The 15,268-nt window shown below is 41.4% G+C and overlaps 2 protein-coding genes across 4 annotated transcripts; both read left to right on the top strand.

Moving 5' to 3' along the window:
• Positions 1 to 7,400: 7,400 nt before the first annotated feature.
• mgp (matrix Gla protein) lies at positions 7,401 to 10,047 on the top strand. Of its 3 annotated transcripts, none has more exons than XM_006797913.2 (5): positions 7,401 to 7,468; positions 8,681 to 8,772; positions 8,905 to 8,934; positions 9,125 to 9,230; positions 9,515 to 10,047. In XM_006797913.2, the coding sequence occupies exons 2-5, from the start codon at positions 8,712 to 8,714 to the stop codon at positions 9,669 to 9,671; spliced, it is 354 nt and encodes a 117-aa protein (XP_006797976.1). In that variant the 5' UTR covers positions 7,401 to 7,468; positions 8,681 to 8,711; the 3' UTR covers positions 9,672 to 10,047. The 3 variants fall into 3 exon arrangements, with proteins under 3 accessions (XP_006797976.1, XP_006797975.1, XP_006797977.1); XM_006797912.2 differs by having other exon boundaries at positions 7,416 to 7,468; positions 8,688 to 8,772; XM_006797914.3 differs by having other exon boundaries at positions 7,416 to 7,468; positions 8,685 to 8,772.
• A 3,596-nt stretch (positions 10,048 to 13,643) lies between these two features.
• bglap (bone gamma-carboxyglutamate protein) lies at positions 13,644 to 14,873 on the top strand. The gene is made up of 4 exons (XM_087840238.1): positions 13,644 to 13,745; positions 13,854 to 13,901; positions 14,154 to 14,238; positions 14,649 to 14,873. The coding sequence occupies exons 1-4, from the start codon at positions 13,688 to 13,690 to the stop codon at positions 14,749 to 14,751; spliced, it is 294 nt and encodes a 97-aa protein (XP_087696364.1). The 5' UTR covers positions 13,644 to 13,687; the 3' UTR covers positions 14,752 to 14,873.
• The last annotated feature ends 395 nt before the right edge of the window (positions 14,874 to 15,268 follow it).

Below are 15,268 nucleotides of genomic sequence, written 5' to 3'. Positions count from 1 at the left end.
ATCCCATTTTTCCCTAACAACGGGAGGTTGTCCAGGGATCACCAAGAGGTCTCTAGGTAAACAAACATTCCCAAACATTTCATATGAACGTTTCTGCATAGTTATATACTTTGATTGATGGGGGACAGCTTGAAGGTCATGTGTAAAGAACCCCCATGTACCAATGTACAGTCCAAGAATTCAGCTTTGGATAATTAGCACAGAGCCAAGAGGGGAGGATGCAGGGCAACAGTGGCAACTGGGACCGTTTGACATTTTTCTAAAAAAAAAAAAAAAAAAGGCAGACAACCTGATAAGAAAAGTGTGTAAGAGAAGTGGAATGTGTGACTGCAAGAAAGGCAGGTAGAAGCAGGAGGAAAGAGGCAGAAAGATGAGACAAGAGAAGCTGCTTGTTACTTAAGAGATGCCGAGCAGATTGTTGCAGTTAGGGCGTTTGTGGTCATGCATAGCAATCACTGTCTCATCTTGGTTGAGAAAATTCCTCCATGGGCTTAGGGCAAAATGCTCATGGCATTCTCTCACATTGTTTACAGAGCCACAGTCTGCGATCGCTTTGTGGTGTCTGTCGTTCGGTGGATTTACGTGTGAACTTCTTCGCAGGCTGGGTGGATGCTGGTCACAAACCCCGCAGGTCTGTTTGTTGGACTTGGCTCCACGGCAGAGTGTGTGTCTCTGGTGGAGTGGGATACTAAAGTAAACAGCACATAAAAGGGAAAAAGCTGGATGGTGCTCTTATGAGAAATAGACCCAGACGATGCACAGCTATGCAGAAACAGAAACATGCGCTCCCACACAGTTAGATGCACACAAGCATGCAGCAAAGTTTCCTTATTTGACCCCCTTTATTAACAAGACTTATTTAAACAATTTAGCCTGTGTGCAATAAATGTAACACCAAAGCTAACATATAGCCTTTTTTCCCAAGTGTTATGTTATACAACTATCTGTGAAACCGACTCCTCACCAGAGATTAAAGCCCAAATTATGCAGGACTCAACCTGATGCTATGCTCTGGTATCAAGGTAAACTATTTCCTAAGTGGAGTTGTGTGTACTTATGTGATCTGCCTGCAATAAGAGAGATTACAGAAGATGAAGAGCAAGAGCTAAGACACCAGCATTCCCCATGCTGTCTCTCATTTCTCCACCCTTTAGCTTGAAGCAGGAAACATGATTTTTGTTTTGGAGTTCAACTGTGATTCCAGTGTTTGACAGAAGGACATCCTGATTATGAGAGCATAAATATAATGCCTCATTTGCAGTTTGCAACCCTGAAGCCCACCTTAAATACTGATTTAGACAGAGAAATGCATCATACATCTTCGATTACACTGTCTTCATCATTAGCACTGGTTGGCATCATAGATATAGGCAGGTGCAGGAAAGGAAAGTCAGAACCTATGATTAGCTTTTTAGCTGATGTGTAATTTTTAGAGATGCAAAGGTGAAATTCAAAGACATTTAGGGGAATATGCTCATTTGGTTCTTTGTTAAGCATTAATATGAGAAAAACAGCAGTCTACTGTAAATATCCCATGAAGCACGCTGACAGAGGTTCAAGAAAGCAGCTGGTTTATATAGTTTTTCTACTTCAGCTTTCAGGAGGGGAGCAGGGCTGTTGCATGGAGGGTAAGGGCTAATCAGCCAGTCACATGGCAACAACTCAGTGCATTTAGGCCTTTTGAACCTCGAGGGCAGATGAGCTACAGCAGCAGAAGACCACACTGGGTGATGCTCCTGCCACCTAAGAACAGCAAACTAAGGCTATAATTCAAAAAGGCTCACCAAAATTGGACAATAAGCAGGTTGTAACCTGCCTGGTATGATGAACATTCGGATGGAGTCATTTTGCACAAACGACATGAAAGCATGGATCCAGCCTGCCTTGTGGTTCAGCCTGGTGGTGACATAATGATGAGGAGAATGTTTACTTGTCACACTTTGAACCCCATAGTGCCATCACCACAGCCCCCCTCAGGCTTGTTATGTCCATCCCTTTATAATCACAGCTGTCCGACTGAAGCCAAGGTGGGTCCAACCTCTACCTGCAAAGTGTACCTAATGAAGTGCCCACTGAATGTATAGTAATGGGAAGGAGCAGGAGTAAGTCCTTTAAAACAAACACACACACAGACACACACAGACACACACACACACACACACCCGTAACCTGCTACTTTACTCTCCATACAGACATTCAGATGCACCAAAACATGCAAGGGCTTTTCCAAAAAAGCTGAAAAACCAGCCAGCACTATGACTATCCTATGACTTTAAGAAGTCAGCTTTCTCCACCAGTGCCTTATTTTTCAGTATTTTTTATTGCTTTGGGATTCCCCTATTTTTTATGACAGCAATGTACTAAACTTAAATTCAGTCAGTGCTGCAAGGAAATATTATGTTAATGACTTTTTTTGCCGCATATAGAGGCAGGGCATGCTGGTGGATCAAGATCTCTGAGGCTGGGTCAGGATCCTGAACTGTATATGTGCACTGTATTTTGTAAATATGTTGTAAATATGTTGTGATTCTGAGATATAATATCATCAGTAAAAACTGACGCACCTGAAGATGTGTGTGCCCTGCTGGATGTCGGTATTATGCAACATCAATAAATCCGTAGAAAGTTTTGTTGACGTTCACATGGCAAAATTCACAGCCATCAGAGGAGGACAGCCCTGACTAATGTCTGTCCTTCATCCAGTCTGGCCGGATCCCTCAGCCATCCCACGGGTAGGGCCGGGGAATGAGCTTACATCACATGATGTTTTCATTGACTCAGTGTGAGTCACTCACTCCTTAATGTGTCTACTGTTTTCAAACAGAACGTAAAGTGAATCACAGCAATGCCCGTTAAGGAAGGAAAGGGTAAAAATAGCAGGAACAAAAATATGGAGCGAGTGTTTGCCTGCGTTCTGCCCGCTCTGGCCGAGCGAGCCACAGAGCAGCCTGAGGTTCACCTGCTCGCCCACTGAGGGAAATGCAACCCTGCCCAATTAGGTTACAATATGTGTTTATGCAGACATGACTTGGTTAGCGTACACATTTGTGGCCTTCTCTTAATTCAGAACTCCACGCTCATTCTTTCATTTAATCTATTTATTTTTTTCATTTCAATTTCCTTCGGCCGAGCGTTCATTCTTTCCTCCTTCCTCCCACCAGTTTCCTGCACGCCTTGCACGGACATGTATCTTGCTATCATATGTTCAGAATCAACTGAGTCTGATGCAGTAATTTTCCTCCCTCAAGCTTGTTCTGTGTCTCCCTCCTACTCGATTTCATTAAAACCACATTTAATTCCATCTATCGCCAGTTCAAGCACAGATGTGCCATACAGGTGAACCGTATTACTCACAGCAGTCATGCACCAGTCCCACCAGTTGACTCCCATCCTGTTTTTCCAGTTTTTGTGCGTCTGGGACTCTGGCACACTTCGCTGCTTACAAAAACATGATTCTGGCTCTCCTAACGTGCAATTTAAATATTTCTCTGGAGATAGATAGTGTGTGTTTTGTTGTTGATGTTGTTGTGCCCTGGTGTGACCAAGGAGGTGACAGGTCAGGATAGGAACTTGCAGAAAAGAGAGTGAGATAAGAAGAGGGAAAAGTACCACAAGATTATCAAAGGATTATCAATTGTCAGAGAGAAAACACTGGGGTAGCATGACTGGAACAAAACAGAGAACATCTGACAGCTTTTTTCCTCTCCGCCTCATCTCAATCACCCATCTGATCCCCTTTTGCCCGTCTCCAAATTTAAGAGCAAATTTAGAGCTGTTAACTAGCAAACCTCCAAAATCTCCAAATCCCCCTCTTAACATGCAAACAACTAAAAATATGGAGACTATGGAGAAATCCCTCTCATTCACTTTTGTTCCCCTCTCTTTGGAAAGAGATCGGAGCTGCAGCTCAGCGGTTCCACAGTTAACAGCCTAATATGACCACATCACTGAATGTGTCTGCAGACGAAGTGCCAAAAACATCCAACCACAGCAACATGTGCTTTCTCTGTCCCTGCACCATCTGACTCAGTTTCTCTCTTTCTGCTTTTTTGAACCCAAGCACCCTTCCTCTTCTTATCTCTATCGTTATGTCTATCTTAATGTTTATCTGTCTGTCTGAGCCGCACTGGTTCCTGGCATAGGCTGACCTCCTGTTTGGATTTGTTTATCATTGGTGAAGGCGGATTCTACCTCAGCTATTCACAGAGAGCTCTGGCTGAGTCAAATGTGATGGTGGTGTTACATAACTCTCAGATAGGCACTATAGGGGTATTGTGTAACTGCAACGTTAACTTTAATGTAGGTGCCTTTGGGGAGCTGACTGATGAAGTGCGACTTATGCACGCATGCTTCAGTAGATATGATCCGTTCTTAATAGATTGGCCAGCCCACTATATATCAATTTAAATCCTGCTCCTGCTTTAAATACACCTGAGCTGAACTTGAGCAGGTGTTAACTATATGATTATAGGATCATACACTATATAAAAGATGCAATGTGATGCCACAGTGAAGTCACCCATTAGCTAGTGGTCTCCATTGGCCCTTGGTGTATTTTTGGAGCCAGACAAAAAGACTGGTTAGAAGCGGCACTGCGAGCTGTACAGGTACATCAAATTAACAGAGATACCTACTAATTAGTTTGGCGTGTTCAAACAAACTGCTATAAAATACTTAAATACTAAATTTTTACCCACTGAAACTGAAGCAACTGCTAGTGAAATTATCCTCACAGTAGCCCACATTCTTTACCAGATAATTGCATTAAAAATACTCCAAAAGGTGCCAATACCACAAGCCCAGTGGAGAGGTCCAGTCAAGTGGCTGCCTGTGTGGCTGAAAAATAAAGTAATTGCAGAAGTGCCAAAAAAAGCTTCTGATTCCTAAAATGAGTCAAATCCAATTGACTCCCATGTGAAAATGTCCAACTTTAGAAAATTAATAATCTTGTTTTCAGCCTACAAAAAAGGTTTACCTGTGTGGATAGTTTGCTCCTTCACAACAACTGATTCATCTATTTGGATTCTGGATTTAGGGTCGCAGCTATTTGGACGGACAAGTCTCCCAGTGTTTAAAGATAGAGCTAATCAGTGGTGCTAAGCTGCACCTCAGCTAATCGCTGAACTGAATCTCTTTGTCACGACTGTGTTTAGTATCATGGCTGACTGCGTGATGCAGACCATCACAGATTATTGTGTGTTAGTTTTGATGTGAGAAAGTGCTTCATTCATCTGTTACATAGCAACAATTTGTTTACATCTGTGTGACATGCAGCATGCTAACCTAGCTTGCTAGCATTAGCTAATACACGAAGGGGGTGTCCAAATTCATAGGCTGCATCCTCCTGAGGTCTCATTTGTAGGCCGATTACATCACAGCAATGCGACAAAGGCTGTCCAAATTTAAATGCAGTCAACAAATGCGTCCTCCTTTTTCCCAGATTCAAAGGCTGGGTCGGGTGTATCCTTCGTAGCCCACCATATCCCAGAATTCATAGCGTGGGCCAGCCAATTCCAGTTTCCAGCAATGGCAGCAGCTACTTAGTTTTAATATTACTCTTATTACTCTTTCTGGGTCGCAAAATAAACTTTTAAGATATTTCAGGCGAGAATGTAGCTGTGTAAACGTCAAATATCTGCTCGATTTATCAAGACATCACATATTTGCAAAAGTGCTCTGACGTTTTTGGGGATGTCTGTTACCCACCAGCTCGATAGCTAGAACAGCGAACTCCCGGCACATTGTTTTCAGACCTCTTTTGCTACTCAGGTTAAACATGATATATAAGTCACTTCGATACCTTAAAAATGTCATTGTTTGGCTTTTTTTCAGTGTTTTATTTGCTCAAGAGTAAATCGGTTTGGCTGAGATCACAGCTGAATAAATGTCAAACAGAAAACTGATTAAACAGAACTGTGAGATGATCAAGTATTACGCCACTTTCCTGTTATATTTTAGATAGCAAGGAGCAGGCAGCTGAGTTTATTAAACTCCAGTGAGACAGCTGGTGACGCAAAACTGAATGCTAGACCGTCCGTTTTCACAGCCGCTCACTTCCAGCCAACCCGGAGACCGGGTCCTCAGGAGGATGCAGCCTATGAATTTGACACCCCCAAACATTCGAATTTTCAAATATGGAATTTCTGTCTTCAAAACTCCAACATCGTGATGGGAAGAGAACCTTCAAAATCCAGAGTTCAAAACCAGTGGGTCACGGCACAGTTGTCCATCTTTTATATACAAGTCTGTTTGAGTGACTGAATATAATGATGCAAAACTTGAGTTTTAACAATATTAAAACAGGCGATATATAAAATAAATTAATGCACACTTGTTAGCAGGGTAAAACTGAATATAGAGACCAAGACATGTTTTCATGAACATGCTTTTTTCTGCAGTAAAGGTTAACATTTTAACACTGGAGCCAACGTCAAGTGGGCATTGAGAAACTGCAGTTTTGGCAAATCTGTGTTGGTGTCCTTTTTCAGCAAAATGCTTTGCACCGTTTTCATAACAATGAAAGGGAACATCCATTGCATTCTTAGACAGGGGCTGAAGACAAAAACACAGTTAATTATGTTTTCTTAAAACTCAGGGTCTTTAACTTCTTCTAAATTTATGTGTGATACCTTACACTCTCGCACTAACCCAGAGCTGTGACATGTTCTCCTTCTGATGGAAAACCCCTTCCACTATTATACAATAGCTTCCTTTCATAAAATTTCCCTTGAAACATCTCCAGTCTGACTATTACTAAAGTTGTGCTTTACTTCAGTGTCACTTATTATCTGTTTACACAGTGGGCTTCTTTTATGGTAGCGCAAAAGAGGAGTTACAGTTATTGCTGACCACAATCCTAAACGCTTCTCCTTTAAACCATTTATTTAAAATGTGCTTGGCAGCGGGAAGATTTAAAAGACCAGCACTGTCGTATGTGCTATTTCTGTGCTCTCAGAGACATATTTAGGTCACAATCTGCAACCGTTTCATGTTATGTCTGAACTTTTTTGTTATCTCTCACATCATGCAGGCATGCTGGCAAACAGTGGCAAATATTATCATGTACCTGCTATGAAGCAGCTTAGTTGTCACCGTGCCACCCTTTCCCTCGCCCTCTTCTCTGTCTCTCTGTTTACCCCCGGCTTGTTTTTCTCCAGTTCTCCTGCCATCACCACCAGCTCTGTTTATTTCGGTAAAAGCGTAGGAGTTGAGGAGAGAGTGAGCTAATACCCCGGTCTGATTAACTGGTAGAAAAAAACGGTGGGTTGGTGGGTGGGTGTGGGGTGATAGTAAGGGAAGGGAGGAGAAATTGCGAGGACTAAAAGGGAGGTGGATGGAGACAGAAAAATGAAGGGGTGGGGGGACAGAGATGAGTATAAAAAGCTTTGCCGTGAGGAATTAGGAAATGTTCCTGAGGAGAAAGTATTGAGACAGTTTCCAAAACTTCACTCCATAATTTTCCTTCAAGGTAAGTAAATTACAGCAAATGATCTCTTAAAACTCTTTGCAGGTGAAAAGTAGGAGAAGTTTTGAGTTTTGGACACAATCAGGCAAACGTAGCTTTTATTTTGTGACTATTTTTATAGTACTTTACTTTTCTTTTTTAATTTATCTGCAAATGAAAATAGAAAAGTAGGCCTGTGGCCCTTTTCTTTTTGTTAAAGAGTTTTTAATGTACACCCTCATCTTGGTTCTTTGGCTTTTTCCAATGATGTGTGCACATTCTGTCTGCAGGGAAGGAAGCTGGGACTCCTACTGAGACTCAGACAGGCATTAAACTCTGTAGACACTCTTGTCAGCACCTCACACACACACACACACACACACACAGACACACACACACACACACACACTCACACTCACTTAGCTATCTTTGCCAGTCTTTGGGAGTTGCTTTTTGAACTTTAGGCCCCAGGCTCGCTGTTTCTGTGCCCACTGTGGGTCTGGCTTACACTGCAGACAAATATGCCTGAGGGGATCATGTGTCAGTGTGTGTGTGTGTGCTTCTGAATGTATAATGAAAGCTGCTATTGATAGTGAAAAAGAGCGCTGCCGAAACAAGCGCACCATCCAAATTCCACAAACAGAACGTGGGGATGAAAGCTTTTCTGCAGACATCTGGCACTGCTGTTTATACAGGTGGCACTCACCTTACCTCAGGTCTACATGTAAACACACGTTGAGTGTTTACATGTAGACACGTGCGGTGCGAGCGTACACCCCGAGCCAACCTCAACTTCATAATTCCAGTCTGTTCATTCGCTGGCTGTTAAGCAGCTCCTCGTGGCCACAGCTATTCTCTTACTGTTCTTCCTTGCAACCTGAGGTTTCATCGCGTGGTGCAGATTGGCCTCAACCTAAGGCCAGCACAGTGAAAAGACTTTTTGACTCATATCTGTGGTTTTGTGTTTGTGGGGCCAGCATGCACAGAGACTTTTTTAAATTGGTTTTTCATATATTGGTTGTTTATCTGCACAAAACCCACAGAAATGTTGTCACTTTTTACCCCAGCTTGAGGTTTTGGTCTGTTTACCCACCCTCAAAATGCAAAAAAGTGTTCTACCCCCTTCCCTTTGCCTCATTTTGTCTCATTTTTTTCTATTTTTTCCCTACTGCCTATCTAACTCTTACTTCAGCACTTCCACGACTTACCAAAAATACTTGTCTGCTTTGTTTCCAGCAGGCAGGCAGGCAGACAAACAAACCCCAGGATGAGGAGCCTTCTTCGTCTTCTGGCACTCTGTGCTGCAGTCTCTCTCTGCATCTGCTATGGTATAGATCCTCCCAGACGCCCTCACTTTGCTATCGCTCGGCAGCCATTATTTATTCATAACCAGCAATATAACAAAGTGAAATAAGACATTCATCATTTATGATTAACCCGATTCCATGTTTTTCCCGTAGACTCTCATGAAAGCACAGAATCCGCTGAAGGTGATTGAAATGTTGTTTCTCGGTTCTGGAAAAACATGCATGCCATTCTAACAAATGTGATGTATTTAATCCTCATTTAGTCTTTACTAACACGCCCTCAGCCCTTGTTTCACCTGATCCGCTGCATGACCGGCATGCCAGATGCTGATTGAAATAAAATTTTCTCACTAGTAAAGTTTTGTGGTTTCAGATTTGTTTGTGCCTCCAAACCGAGCCAACTCATTCATCCCACCACAGAGAGGCAACATATACATCCCATCCAGAGGGAATGGCTTCGGCAGTTACAACTTCAGGAGGTAAAACCTAAAACCATGGCAGGCATGCAATGCAGAGCACTTTATCTCCTGCATGTTTAAAACCACAAACCCACAGAAAATGCATGCTTTCCATACATATAGGGCACTGTGCCTCATTAAGACAAACCCTAATTGGACCATTAAACATCTACATGTGCTTCAAGAATCCACGGACACAAACACAGAGCCTGGAGTGGAGGATAAAAGAGAATTTTTAAATTCATTTCTGTTTAGAGTTCCTCTACTTTTCTTCATCTTGAAAACCTTCTTGTTTTAATTCCCAGGACATTCAAGTCTCCAGCAGAAAGACGCGCAGAGATCTGCGAGGACTACTCCCCCTGCCGCTTCTATGCCTATCGCTACGGCGCCCAGCATGCCTACAACAGATACTTTGGCGCTAGAAGTCAACCACGGCGGCCTGCTGTGACTCGCCGATACTAAGCTGGACCTCACATGCAAAAGTCTCATTATCATCTGGTCCTTTAGTCCACATATCATCAGTCTTTAGATAATTTATGTAATTGTTTTTGTGGGCTCTTTTGGCAAGAAAACTGTTTTTATATATAAACACCAGAACTTCCAGTCAATGTGGCTCAAATCCCACAGCAGCCCATCATTATACTCATGTAGAAATTTACAGCCTGTTTCTTGTGTAATCTCAGGATGACTTTTATCAAGTATCACTGCATGATCCCAGCATTTATGAGATTTACGGGATACGCTCGAGTGAAGCGTTTGGCTCACTTTCCGCTAACCAATTCTTACAATCTCCACTTACTTATGCTGTCAATAAACAAAAAAAATGACTTTTAATGGGTTTGGTCTTAATCCTGTTTTTGCAGTTTGCTTGCCACATGAGTTTGTGAGAACTTTGGGGATTCTCAAAGTTTTTTTTAATATATGCCAGATGTTATATGTAATATAACAATATTTGGGAGTGCTTAAGAAGCATTAGGGAAGTTAAATACGGCCTTGTGCATAAATATGAGACACATTACAAGAATAACAGTCTATAAATACTGGAAACCACTTGCTTATTCTAGTATTTATCACATGGTTTAGAGATAAAATGTAAATCTGGTGAGTTCTTCTATAAAACAAAGTACAGTAATGTAGTGGAGCAGAAGTACATAGTGCAGTAAAATGGGAAGAAATCAAGTACAAGTATCTAAAAAGCTCTACAGAACCTGACTGAATGTGTTGTTACACAACTGACGTGTTGAGGAGTTACATTATGATTTCAGTATGCACAGTCGGTGTCTGGTCTCTTGCAGTCTTACGAAGAATGTACTGCACATGTGCAGACAGACACGAGGACAGCTCAGCACATGGCAGATGTCAAAATGCTGTAGAAGTAAAATGAGAGTTACACTGGATGTTTGTCTGTCTGTGCTGCCACATGGCCACGAAAGTGTATAATTATAATTGTCCTGAGGGTAAATCCTTGTAGTCTGTCACTGAAACGAGACAAAAGGCACCAGCACTGACCCAGACTGTGAAATTACAACCCATATGCTCTACTACTGTCCGGACCGGTCCAGCTTCGAAATCTCTAGTTAGAAATGGCAACAAAGGGCATCCATGTCACAAAGTGAACTTAAAAAGCTCAGCTTTGAAAATAAAAATGATATGTTTGTGTTACTGGGACGGTATTCAGTAGAGCATTGACATTATGATTTCTAGTACACCATTAAACTACCATGTGATCGCTAACCTTGGAGGAAATCCAGGGTACCACGACTGGATCTCTTAAAACAGCTGTTACAGCTGGAGGCACAAGAGACAGCCTACAGAGGGTCAAAGCCAAGAAACAACAGATCAATGTCGTCCTTTCTAAACTTGTGAGTGGAAAAATGCGAGTTGACCTGAGGAGGACAGAAAGACCTCTGCGACCTTCCTCTGATTAAACTTGATTCTACGGTCCTGAAGCACAAAAAAATCTTAATAACTGAACTTGAAATGACCTGGGAGGGCGGGTTAGTTATCGCTCACCACCTGAAGAAAGCCAAATACCAAGATTTGATCAACAAGGCTCTAGTTCACGAATGGAAAACAGCTGCCATTGTTTCCAAAGGATGTGAAAAACAACCACATTGCTGATAAGTTACTGAAGTGCAAGCTCCGTTTAATTTTTCAGTTAAATTCAGTCAACTACTATCGTTTCTGCAGCAGTCGTGGTAAGTCGTATGACTGAGGAGGACATTGAGTGGATGGATGCAAGTCAGATTTAGGACGTATCCGTTATGCTTTGAAACTAAAAACATGTTATTCATCAGCTTGTGCAGCTAGTTGTACTATTTGAGTCGTGACTGTACTCAAAAGCTGCAAAACAAATGGGAATTGAAATGTTAAAGATATTGTGCGCCCACAGTCAGCTGTCCTAGTGTGTGGTGAGCTCAGTGATCGACTTCTGCACCTTGACAAAAGTCTCTCCTCTTTCTCTCTAGCTCCTAAGACATGTGGTCCACTTTTGTAACTGTGGTCTCTGTGAGTGTACTTTGTGTGCATGTTTATAATTATGCATTGCAAGTGTTAGTGGAAGCACATTTTCTTTTTCAGTTTTATGTATTAGCAAAGTGACTTGACTCAAATGCCCCCTGTCAAAGCTGTTTTCCTATCCACATCACCTGGTCTGGTGCCAACGCAAGTTTTCCAGGTACAACTTCCCTGAAGGTTCTAGGTAGTGAGCTGTTTAGCAAGGAACACCAACAGCTGAACACAGTCAGCAGTTAACAAGCCAGCACAGCTGAGACCAGTTAAAGAGGGCTCCGTTTGCCTATGTTAAAGCTGGAGGCTAATTTGATGTAGGATTTTTGGTTCTGCACTCGTGTTGCAGAGCACATAATTTTGGTAAGCAAACAATGCCAAGTGCTTGCATGCAATTATCCAACAAAACTAACAGTGCATAACATCTGTGTAGGTTCTCAGTGATTCCAGTCATGGTATCCAGCACATTCAAACCCCAGCAGTTCCTCAGACGCTAAGCAAAAGCTCATCTTTTGGTTTGGTTGCCTTCTTTTTTTCACACCGTAGAACAAAACACAGCCAAGTTGTGATGATGCTATGTGTAGGATGAATATTTATTAAAAAGTTAGTTAAACTGGAGCGGTATATCACCACAAAGAGGAAGACATGCAGAACATTTAAAAAAAATGCAGTGTGAGAAACATAGACGATGCCTACAGCAGACAGATTGATTTTAACACTTTTTCACTTGACTTTCACCTCTTACAGGTTATGCCACATATTTTTCACACTGCCTCCTAGTGGCTGTACAGAGCTACAGCATGTAGATCTGCTCTGCAAAGCTATGATGGCACCAACGCACAACTATAACCCTGTTATATGAGGATCCCCCAACAGTGTGAATGTTCTGCCCACCCTGCTAATATCGTATGACATCAAGAGAGGAGCTGCTGAACCACAGGTAATCCTGCAGTGTCTGCTTGAAACAAAAGATGTTTGATGTGTACCCCACAAAAGGATTACATTTTATGAGTGGCATGAGAGTATTAGGCACTTTGCTTGTGGGAAGTCGTGTTTTAATTAAAAATCAAACGACATGTTCCACTCGACATCATGCAGCTTTCCTCTGCTTAACTAAAAATATCTGTGCACATTTAAATGGCCCGTCTACAAAGCTTCAAACAAACATGGTTGTTTCTAAATGTTGCTTTCTCTATGTAGGAAATCACTGTGGTTTGCAATAAAAAGAAAGCCCTCAGATTAAAATAATGCAGCATAATGTGGGACAGTGGCTTTTCCTTTTTAGTGAGTAAGCCATGGCTTTTCTCTGCCTCATGCACTTACTGAACCAAATGTACAAGTGTGTGGGCGCTTTAAAAGTCTGACCTGTCCGAGCTGCTTTCCTGAAAGAGTTCATTAAATTTTATATTACTACCACTACGTATGATGAGATATCGGTGACAGTGATTTGATTTGATTTCATTCTTTCTGTTTTTTGTCTGCTTTTTGTTTGTTTTTTATTTTAACAGAGACGACTGCAAATTTTGCAAAGATGAGGAAAAGGAAACTGTGATTCTTAACACAAATCTGGTAAGTAGGTCAAATGAAGCTGCAAAATAATGTTGATTGAAAGATCCTTCCAGTGGCAGATATATGTGGCTCCTCACCTATGCTTTAAAACATTACCCACATTCTGGACCCCTTATTCTGCAACGCTGTGAGTGTGGATGCCTTTTTCCTTCTTTCTTTCTTTTTTTACATATACATATATATATACTTCATTTTTGCAGAGGTGTGTATTTCTGCATCTGTGTGGGTGTGTGATACATGATTCCCTAACCAATCACCAAACACAATCACACAAGGGCTACATCTATAAACCGAGTGTGTTTTCACATATATATGTCTAAGAGAAGGAAAGACGGAGAGAAGTGAGCGATACAGCTCGGGTCATTTTCCCTTAAACTGAAGGCTGAAAAAAGAAAGAAAAGATGAAGACCGTGGCTATCCTGGCTCTCTGCTTCTTGGTAGTTATCTGTGTCGCTTCAGGTAAGAGCTGTAGCAATATTTGCGATGTAATTTTTTAACCTTAAACCTTTGAACTAAATTAGTTTTTTAAAGTTAGTCTGTTCTTATTTTTCCCCTCCTGTTTGATAGATGCTGCCACCGACCCTCAGCCTGCTGGTGACAACCCTGCTGAGGAGGGTATGATTAATATCAGTCTATTCTTCCAGAGTTTAATGGAGAAGGGGTTCAAACTTTCAGGCACTGCATGAGTGAAATGATATACCAAGAATGATGAATGACTTTTTGCAAAAAATATTCTATACTCTTGGTTTTTTTTGGTTTTTTTGTATGACTTTTTTTTTTTTTGTTCTTATGCTATACTGATCATTTTTTAAATTAATTTCATAAACAACAGCAGGTTGACAGATGTCTTATGACTGTGATGTGCAGGTTTGTTTGTGGAGAGGGAGCAGGCCTCCACGGTGGTGAGGCAGAAGAGAGCTGCTGGACAGTTATCCTTGGTACAGCTGGAGAGGTATCGCACACCTTATCTACAAACCTTATTGCTGCATGTTTTTAGACATGATCTTTTTTTTCTTTTCTTTTCTTTTTTGTGTCCCGTTTGGATCTTTAGCCATCAGAATTGTTGTCTTAAGGCCAAGAAAGATGCCAAGCGGATTTATTTTACCAAGTGGATCATCATGGCCTTGCCATATTGATTGACCTTTATTATTATATTATAAATATATATTATATATATATATATATATATATATATATATTATCTTATATATTATATTATTATGTATTTATTTTATTTTCGGTTGCTACAAACGGGACAGACATGACCTTATTTTTAATAGGGTTGGGTTGGATATGGAAAGTTTTCATGAAGGTATGAAACATCATAAATAACCGTGTGTGTGTCCTCTCTCTTCCATTCAGCCTGAGAGAAGTGTGTGAGGCCAACATGGCTTGTGAGCACATGATGGACATAAACGGCATCATCGCCGCCTACACTGCCTACTATGGACCAATCCCCTATTAGAGGCTACAGCTGACCGCGCACCAGAGCTGCCTTTTTTCTTGCATTGCCACCTCTGAGCTCGGCTTTTTCTTTGCTGCAAAGCAAATTGTCTAAAAGTGTGGCAGACGGATCAGACTGGAAGAAACCAAACACCAGCATGTGGATTTACTTTCTTTCCTAACTGCACCTTCAAGAATATCTCTGTAATTCTGTCATTTTTCTCCACCTGTAGAGTTGAAACGGAATAAAAATGAATATCATTCTGCTGTGTGTGCTCTTTTCTAAAACCTTGTTTGTTGTATTGAATTAGGAATCATTCATGTAGCTCATGAAACAGATTTGTCAGGTTTTGGCCACTAGATGTCCCTAGTGGGCTATATTAAATATGCAAGGCTAATGAACCTTTATGGGACAAGTTCGCCAGCCTTCTCCACCTCAACAAACATCCTGCATGTTAGCACATTTTCTTATCATCTATATAATATAACATTGCAGTTCTTTTAAGGTATTCAGTTTGTTTATTTTAAAAAAAGAATAC

The sequence above is a fragment of the Neolamprologus brichardi genome, chromosome 4 (genome assembly GCF_056152115.1).
Source record: "Neolamprologus brichardi isolate AB-2024 chromosome 4, ASM5615211v1, whole genome shotgun sequence".
NCBI lineage: Eukaryota > Metazoa > Chordata > Actinopteri > Cichliformes > Cichlidae > Neolamprologus > Neolamprologus brichardi.
Note: the sequence above shows the minus strand (reverse complement) of the source record. Positions and strands in the feature narration are given on the sequence as shown.

Bases quoted from the DNA above. Each gene is read 5' to 3' on its own strand.
- mgp (XM_006797913.2), top strand. From the start codon at position 8,712: ATGAGGAGCCTTCTTCGTCTTCTGGCACTCTGTGCTGCAGTCTCTCTC. The intron at 8,773-8,904 runs GTATAGATCCTC...TTTTTCCCGTAG, and splicing joins CTCTCTCTGCATCTGCTATG to ACTCTCATGAAAGCACAGAA. The intron at 9,231-9,514 runs GTAAAACCTAAA...TTTAATTCCCAG, and splicing joins GGCAGTTACAACTTCAGGAG to GACATTCAAGTCTCCAGCAG.
- bglap (XM_087840238.1), top strand. From the start codon at position 13,688: ATGAAGACCGTGGCTATCCTGGCTCTCTGCTTCTTGGTAGTTATCTGT. The intron at 13,902-14,153 runs GTATGATTAATA...TGTGATGTGCAG, and splicing joins TGACAACCCTGCTGAGGAGG to GTTTGTTTGTGGAGAGGGAG. The intron at 14,239-14,648 runs GTATCGCACACC...TCTTCCATTCAG, and splicing joins TCCTTGGTACAGCTGGAGAG to CCTGAGAGAAGTGTGTGAGG.